This window comes from Pteropus alecto, unplaced genomic scaffold (genome assembly GCF_000325575.1).
Source record: "Pteropus alecto unplaced genomic scaffold, ASM32557v1 scaffold7, whole genome shotgun sequence".
Taxonomy (NCBI): domain Eukaryota; kingdom Metazoa; phylum Chordata; class Mammalia; order Chiroptera; family Pteropodidae; genus Pteropus; species Pteropus alecto.
Window position 1 is genome coordinate 9,308,234 of NW_006494614.1, and position 9,384 is coordinate 9,317,617.

Below are 9,384 nucleotides of genomic sequence, written 5' to 3' on the forward strand. Positions count from 1 at the left end.
GAGACCCAGAAAAGCTGGTAGTAATGTTCAGAGAACTATAGAGACGATGATGGAAGTCTTAAGCCAAGGGCAAGAGGCTTTTCCAGCTCAGAGGAGCTCACCTCAGATGGCCAGAAGGTGCTTCCTAGAAATAAGTTGCATCTAGTATGCACCTCTTTTTTCAAAAAATGAAAATTATTTATCAAAAAAAAAATAGTACTTGTTGCTACAATTACAGGGATGATAGGAAAAATGGAATGGAGTGGAGGGTTGGCTTAGAAAGAGATGCTGGAACTCCCTCCATAAGAAATGAGTCCCCAAAAGGCAGGCTTGCAGTGGGGCGGAAGGTGTCCAGCTGCCCGCTGCTCTGTGGGCAAGGACAGGAAGGAGAGAAGGCTGCAAGCAGCTGTTAAGGCGCATGAGGTAGGGAATAAGGTCAGAGTTGGGGAACAAGGTCAGAGGTAGGGAACAAGGTCAGAGATGGGAGCCAACACATGAAGGCTTTGTGTGCCAGGCTAAGGAGTTTGGATTTTATCTCACAGGACACAGATGATGCAGAGCTTTGTGACACTGGACCAAATTGAGTCTCCTAATAACTTGAAACCTTTATTACAAGGTGTGGGCCAGGGTTAGGAGACAGTCCGGCCATAGGATGGAGGATGGAGAAGCTAAGTGGTTCTTCCATGAGAATTGAGTCCACCTTTATGGCTCTCAAAACTCAGAAAGTAACAACCAGCTAACCAGCCTCACAGACTGGCTAATTAGTGTATATCACATAGCCGTCTGTGTCTCTGTGCTCTAAAAGAAGCATAAAGTGCTTTTTGACACACCTTTCCTGATGGCTCAGGACCACTGGGAGGACAGGGAGGCTGAGGAAGAGGTGCCTGCTTCAGTCACTCCCCTGGAAGTCCTGAATGAGATCTCGCCAGGCACCTGTTGGACCACAGTCATGGCAACGCTACTAACCCTGCATGATCCCAACAGAAGGATAAAATAAAATCATGCACCTTGAGTGTTTGCCAGTATTGTAATCAATATTTTATGTCATGGCATTTATGAACAAAAATCCAGCTGGTTCATCCCCAAGACATGAACTGATGTGAGGAAAAGAACAAAAAGTTTCTCATCAACATCTTCTTTACAAACAGGAAGCTCCCGCCCTGCCCTGGACCCATGTTCGAGGGTTCAAACTGCTGCTGCCACCACTGCAGAACGAGGTGCTCTCTTGGCCATACGTCTCACTGGGCTGCAAGGTGGGGGAAGGGTAGCCAAATCCCAATCCAAAGCAGCTCTTACCCTTAGATTTTTTCCGGTGGCGCCCACTTTGTCCCCGCCTGATCCCTGCTTGAGCCTCAGAGCTGCCTCAGCCAGTGAGGCCAGGTGGAGTGAGAGGGTGACCCTATCCCATCAGGGAAGGGCCTACCGTGTTGGGCGAGCCCAGCTGGGAGCACCCTATACACACTCATTGCCTGGCAAGTGTCTCTGTGGAGGGGATGGCTCCCGCAGTTCTTCCTGCAGTTTGAGCTGACAAGGTACAACTTTTCTCCTGTAGATGCCACTGCTCCTGTGTTCTTTTTTCTGGCCCCAGACATGCATTATTTTTTCATAATAGATGAAAGTTCTAGAAGCATGCTCTGAAAGAGACGGGAAATAAAACAAAATGGCTTGTAAAAGTCAGTCCTGCCCACCCACCTGGGACTCTATGTATGTCACAAATACCAAAGTTTGAATCAAAACGTGATGTGGAAGACAATTTGCCCTACGTTGCTCCAGAGACGAGCGCCCCTTTAAGAGATTCTGTTGCCTGACAAAGTTACTGTGAAATAGCTGAATCCCACCTGCCATCACCTTCAACTTCTCCAGCTGTTGTTTTGTCCAAAATCCAGGCCTCAAACTAAAAAGCCAACCTTTTCCTAAGGCAATCTTTGCTCCCTCTACAATTAGACAGATTTTTGACATTGTATAATGGAGAAGGAAAAACTGATCCAAATGTGGAATGTTCCATTTTATAATGAACTACCTTTGATCCTAAAAATATGCTAAACTTAGCTGCCTTGTGCAGGGAGAGCAAGAAGCAGCAATGGGGTATAGGAGAAGGAGCTTGGTTTGAATCAGACAGACTTGAATCAAACAGCTCGTTCACTCATCCAATAAATATTAATTTTTATCTGCTATGTCCCAAAGACTGTGCTTCACTGCATCCTGACTTTGTGACTTTGGACAAGTCATCTGTTTCCTTATCCACAAAATGAGTATAATCACAGGGTTTCAGTAAGGAAGTCCATGGCAGTGTCAGGACCATAGTCAGGCCCTAGATATAGGGTTTTTCTTTTTGCTTCTTCTTCAGAGTCTTTGATAATTGATGTTATTTAAAATTTCTGAGCCAAAGGGTTCAATAAATTATAAAAATCCATCCTCCAAATAAACACCCATCTAACAACCCTTGTTAACAATGTTGAGTCAAAAATGACCTTCCCAGATGAGACAAAGAAACTAGAAGTAACAGAGATTTTAGACTTAATCTAATATTAAATTTTTTAAGATGCCATGAACACAGATAAGAGGAAAGACGATTGGGGGAAAATCTTTCACTATGTGTATAGACAAGGAGTTACTATTTTACCATATAAGAGCTCCTAGAAATCAGAAGACAAATATTCCAGCAGAAAAACAGACAAGGATGATTCATGGTAGAAATACAGATGGCCAATAAACATATGAACAAACATGCTCGTAATCACGGAAATGTATATTAAAACAAAAGGAAGTAAATTTAGTTCATCAGATTGGTGGGGCTGGGGAGATATTGTCTGATATTGGCAAGAGTGTGGAGAAAGAGGTGCTTATGTGCTGAGAAGTGAAAGGACAAATTGGTATAGTCCTTCCTCAGCAAAAATTGGCATCTATCACAATGTAAAATGTGCACGCCCATTACAACCAATAACTCCACTTCAAGGCGCCTATCAAAGATAAACATATGGAACTTTCACTGAAACTGTTTGCAGTAGGAAAAAAAGTTAGAATGGCTAAATGGCTGTCGAGTCTCCTATGGTTCATCCATACTATGGAAAAACATGAGTTAATATAAAACTGAGGCAGTTCCATAGGTGCTGATGTAGAAAGATCCCTTAGATATACCATTAAATGAGCAAAGCAAATTGCAGAGACATCTCTATAGTATGATCACATTTACATTTTAAAAAACAAATTACAGATATGTGTGAACATATATTCATCCTCAAAGACAGATTATGAATGCACTGAGGAAGGCAGGGAGAACACACCCCATGCTGTTCACAGCAGTTGCCTTTGGGGAGAGAGGTAGGAATCGAGTCCAGGTAAGAATGAGAAGAGATGAACCCTCACATGGTCAGGTTCACATTTTACTCAGTGTTCATTTATATTGCTTGAATTTCTCTCAGTGTGCATATATTATCTGAATTTGAAAAACAATGAAAAAAAAATGATCTTCCATATCATTGACAGTAGTACCCCTGCTCTAAGCCATGCTCCTCTCTCACCTGGACCACTGTGCAAGCTTCCCCCTTGTCTTACTTGGACCCTGATTGCACTCTTCTCCCTCGTCTTAGTCCACTTGGGCTGCTATAACAAAATTTTATAGACCAGGTGGATTATAAGGAACTGAGGCTTATTTCTCACAGTTCTGGAGGCTGGGAAGTCTAACTAAGCCCTAAAAATACTGCCACCTAGGACCTAATACAGTGTAAAAAGTTGTTTACAGTCTGTATATTGAAAATGGAAGATCATAATCCTCTGTTCACTGCACTAATTTATAAAGAAAGATCCCTCTGTTTGCAAGAAGCCATATGCGTCAGCCATAGTGCTCTGGAGTTGACGCTATAACCTAATCCCAGAGTCTTCCCAAGATTCAGGGAGTGAAGTGCCCTGTCAACTCTGTAAGAGTCTTGGAAAAAAGTAACCATAAGCTTTATGGCCAAAGGCATTATTTATAATTCCTAGAAACATAAAAAACAGGGAAGAAAGAAGATGAAAATAGAAAGGGCCTATCACCTTCATCTTCTCTCCAGGCTCCTGAGCATGGCTGACCTCTCCCAAAAGATAATCTGAAGGATTAAGAAAATCTGCCTCAACTAAACATTGCTCTCTTTCTCAATTCTCTGTCAAAACAAAGGCTCCTCTCACATGGAAGGAGGTACAAGAAAGAGAGCATGTGAAAACTTCTTAACTGACTTCCTAAATGCAGCTAGGAAGCAGGAGCCCCTGGCAAGGTTACTGTAAAACAGTGGTTTTCAACCCCGACTGCACATTACAATCACCATGGGGGTTTTAAAAATAATGATCCTGCATCTCACCCCCAGAGATTCTGGTTTAAATGGAATTGGATGAGTCCTGAGCATGAAGATTTTTTTAAAGCTCCCAGATGACTCTAACTAGCCGGAGTTGAGAATCCTGCTGTGGTCTGGCATAGGGTCCTAAGCACCCACACATTGATCCTAAACATAGTCTCCTTGTAGACAGCTAGTCACTGACAAGAAATGAGTATCAGTCTGAGAGAAGCATGTTAGGAAAAAGCTAGGTAGAATGATTCCTACTCAAGGTATGGCTTTAGTGCAGTAACAAAATATCTCCAAACGCATAGGAGATATGAAACTGGGGAAGAGGGATTCGATCATTATTAACACGAAGAATGAAACAAAGGAAAAAGCTGTTAGGAGCAGTGGGTAAAGTAAGTGTCCTTCTTTTTTTTTTTCCCAAGAACTGAGAAAAATCTACAATAAATATCCTTTATGTCTTACAATGACCAGGGAATGTTATTCTACAGTGGCTTTTCAGAGAATAGAATTAAAATCAATAGAATATTGATTTTAGTCTTTGTGAAATATATCCCCAAATATTTGTATATGACTTTTAAATGCCAGAGCTATTAAAACAATAGAGAAAAACTTTCCCTAGTGAGACAAGGGCAACTCAAGGTTACAAATAATCCTTCCTCTGATCTATTTGCCACACTGTGACAGAAAGAGCTTTCTTAAGTACAATTCCAATCTAATCACCCCTCTGCTATACATTGTCTCTGAGTTTTCCATCACCTCTCTTCAAGACCTCCATGCTCCCTTCTCGAGACTTCCCTCTCTCCACAGCCTTCCTACTACCCTGTGTTTCAGCCATACATAGCTCGCCAGATAGCCCCGCTGTGTCACACCTCTCGGCCTTTGTCTGCAGTGCTCCCTCTAGTGGGACGGCCTTCTTCCATTTACCCCACTCCTCCCAGGTCTGGAAAATACAGCACATCTTCAAAGAATCAGTTCAATAGTCACTTCAATTATGAAGCTTTTAGAAGATGTGGTACATATATCCAATGGAATATTACTCAGCCATAGAAAAGAATGAAATTTTATCATTTACAACAACATGGACATAGAGGGTGTTATGCTAAGTTAAATACGTCAGACAGAGAAAGACAAATACCATATGATTTCACTTTTATGTAGAATCTAAAAAACCAAGCAAACAAATAGAAACAAACTCATAGACGCAGAGAACAAATGATGGTTGCCAGATGGGAGGGGGTTGGGAGGCTGGGTGAAAAAGGTGAAGGGATTAAGAAATACAAATTGGCAATTACTGAACAGTCACAAGGATGTGAAGTACAGCACAGGGAATATAGTTGATAATATTATAATAACTATGTATGGTGTCAGGTAGGTACTACACTTATTGGGGAGGATCATTTCATGAGTTTTATAAATGTCTGATCACTATACTGTGCACCTAAAACTACTATAATATTAAATGTCAACTGTAATTGAAAATTTAAAAAAAACTATGAAACTTTTCCTGACCCATCCATAAACAAGTAACCACTCCTTCCTTTGCCCACCCACCACCTCTAACATGGCACCTTATCCTTGATCATATTTACATGTTTACCTGTCTAACTGTCCCATCTAGATTCTGAGCCCTTTGATGGCAAAGATGGTATTTCAACCATTTATATACCCAGCACTTACAAGACAGATTGATATAAAGTAAGTTTTCAATAAGTTTATCTTATAAGTTAAATTTAACTGAATGTATTCAATGAATTAATTTAACTCTCCACAAGTTAACCTCCCTCTCCTTCTCTCCCTCTCTCAATGCAGATATATACACACCAAGAAGGAGGAAAGGGAAGGCTAAGAAGTGGCCAGAGTGGAACGCCTCTTGTGATAGTTCCATGGTCAGTCTGTCTTTACTTACCATGGATGTTCTGTGCCCAGTAGCTGAAGGCAGAAGTGTGGGGCTGTTTTCCTGGTGCAGAATGTCCAAGCTAGAGCTACCTTGAGAATGGGAGCTTCCTGAGTCACTGCGCAGCTGTCCCTTTTCAGACAGCAATCTGGATAGAAAGCTGGCCTTGCGACTGCCCGAGCAAGATCTGTCTGTCCAGACCCCACTCTCTCTCATGCTGCCATTGCTGTCTCTGCAGTGATTGTGAAAATCCGTGAGCGGCTCCTCTGAGGGTTGCAGGTCATAGGACTGCTCCCAGGTTCCTATTGCATAGGATGGACAGTGCCTGGGAGCCGTTGTTTCACCTAGCCAGGACTGGGACATTGTATTTTGTAGGCCAAAGGAGGAAAGGTCTGGGTGCTGTCCCGAGTGCTGAATTTTAGCACAGCCATGCTGGGGACATGGGCTATGAACATGGAGCTGTCCGCTGTGCTGATCCTCCCCAGTCCAGTCTTTTCTACTACAGCAAGGGTCTACCTCAAGTTGCCTGGGCTGCGGGATTTGCCACGAGGTTTTAGACTTTGGCACATTTACTAGAATAATTTGCTGTTGACTGTTGGCTTGAAGCACAGGGGTTCTTTCAAGCAAGGGGGAGCAAATCATACACTGCTGGACCACTGAATATTTTTTGAAATGGAATGGAGGGCCCCTTTCATCCTCAATGCCCTCCTTGCTGGGATTTTCATAGAGTGCCCTCATGATTTTCCTAATTCCTAGATGAAATATTTCTAGTACATTAAGGAACAAAGAAACAGCTGCAATGCTGTGCATAAAGAGCATGAAAATGGTCTTCTCTGTGGGCCTGGATACAAAGCAATCCACTGCATTGGGGCATGGAGGTTGAGTGCACTTGTAGAAGGGGTGCATTCGAAACCCATAGAGAATATATTGGCCTATTATAAACCCTACTTCCAGCACAGACCTTGTCAAGATATGTAAGACGTAAGTACGCAGCAGACATCCTTTCAAAGGGACTTTATGGATCCTCTTCTGCTCCTCTAACCCGCTCAGTTCTCTATCTATCCTTTGTTGCTCCTCCAATTCAAGCCCTGGCTTCTCTCTGTGATCTTTAAGGTGCGACTTTTTCTTCTGCCTCTCCTTTTCAAAGGCTCTGAGTCTATAAAGGGCATGGCCCATATACACCAGAGAGGGAGAAGACACAAAGATGATCTGTAAAACCCAAAACCTGATTAAAGAGATAGGGAAAGCATCATCATAACAGATATTGTTGCAACCTGGCTGTTGGGTGTTGCAGGCAAACGCTGATTGTTCATCATACCAGACATCTTCGGCAGCTGCACCAAGTACCAGCATTCGGAAAATGAAGAGGATTGTCAGCCAGATTTTCCCCACTATGGTTGAGTGGGAGTGAACTTCCTCTAAGATGCCGCCCAATAAGTTCCAATCCCCCATGGTAGGAGACTAATGTCTGAAATATAAAGAGAACATTGAGGTTAATAGCATGCATGGATGTAATATATAAAGACACAGGTTCATTGATATGGTGGGTTCTTTTTCATGTCAGTAAAACTATGAAAGATTTTCCAGCCCTAATATTTATGTTCCATGCTTGATAAAATAAAATGGTTCCAAGGAATATCAGCTTTTGAAAAAACACTAAAGACCCTCCACAATCTGATCCATTGGCCCTCATATTTGTACAATGCTGTCCATTCCACAATTTTGCTTATTTTTCTACCCATCTGAGATACCGCATTTACCATACATCCTACATGATCATAAATAAGTCTCAATTCCTCCAGGAAGTTTTCCCTAGCCATCCCAAGTCAGAATGTTTTTTCCTATTCCAGAATTCCCATTGATTGTTTATACCGGTCATTTTGCACTGTGCCTAAAATGAGTTTTGTGATGGTTGTGTCTTATGTCCCCCCACCTTCCTGGAAATGTACACCCTTTGCAGAGACACTTTCCATAGCATTTCTGTCTTTGCATACAGAAGGTATCAACAAATAATAGAGGATTGAATTGTCTTTTCATTTTGAAACTTGGTTCTTTGACCCTATTACTGGAATAATCATCAGCAGAAAAGCAAAGATCCTCATTATATATGTTTATGTATATATAGTTATATTTTATATATACCATATATAATACTTACATATATACATTATCCATAACTCCCACTGAAAGACAGAAAGTACAAGTAAAGAAAACAGAAATCAACCAAATAAACCTTCAGAAACTGGCACAGGGTAGCAGTAAAGATTAAGCAGATACCGAATCAGTACCAGCAATAAGACATATGATTATATCCACAAAGCCACATCTGTAACATCGTGTTTTCATGGAAGGTCTGCTAACTTAGAATTAAACTGAATATGAATTGCTTCTCTAGCAAGCTTGTAATCTAGAAAAGAATTGAGGCATAGCTGACATGAATAGGTTAGTTGGTTTACCCTGAAAAAATTAATGGTTTTCAAGGTTCAGTGAGGTTAAAATACTTGGTAGGCTAAAAGCTTCTAAGATATGGAAGACTTCCTGATACAAAAGATATGGAGGAAAAATAGGAAAGTATTATTAAATTAAAACAGATAATAAAACAATTCTCTTTCCATAATTCATTCATTCAATAATATTTACTAAAATCTTACTATTGCCTAGGCATTGTGCTTGATGCCAGGGAATTCAACAATGAACAGGATATACCTGGTCCAGTGCTCACAGTAGCCACTAAGTACTCCTGCTAACATAAAATAGACAAATAATGAAAAAGAACAAATGAATATCAACTCAAAAATACAAGAGAAAAAAACATAGAATTATTATATTTTCTTATTTATCTCCAAACAAAAATAAATTCCAGAAGGAATAAAGTATTAAATGGAAAAAAATAAACCATAAAAGTATTAAAATAAAATGCATATGTTTTATAATCTTGAAGTAGAAGGCTTTGTAAGCACATCAATGCCAGAGATTATAATTGGAAAAAATACATAGATTTTACCCAACAAAACTAAATGGCAAAAGTGGAGATGTCCGGAAAGCATTTGCATTTAGAGAACAACCACCGAAAAGGTACAATCTAGAGATAAACATTTAATCATTTGTGAATAATCATTGAATAGGTAGATGAGATCACTCAGGGACAAGAAGGAAAAGTGAGCCAATGAGAGAAACCTGAGAAATAGCACAGGA

At 40.8% G+C, this 9,384-nt stretch overlaps 1 protein-coding gene across 1 annotated transcript; it reads right to left on the reverse strand.

Moving 5' to 3' along the window:
- Nucleotides 1-952: 952 nt before the first annotated feature.
- Nucleotides 953-8,769, reverse strand: GJA10 (gap junction protein alpha 10). Its single transcript, XM_006927012.3, has 2 exons — nt 6,202-8,769; nt 953-1,613 (listed from the first exon to the last, which is right to left on the reverse strand). The coding sequence occupies exons 1-2, from the start codon at nt 7,639-7,641 to the stop codon at nt 1,575-1,577; spliced, it is 1,479 nt and encodes a 492-aa protein (XP_006927074.2). The 5' UTR covers nt 7,642-8,769; the 3' UTR covers nt 953-1,574.
- Nucleotides 8,770-9,384: the final 615 nt, after the last annotated feature.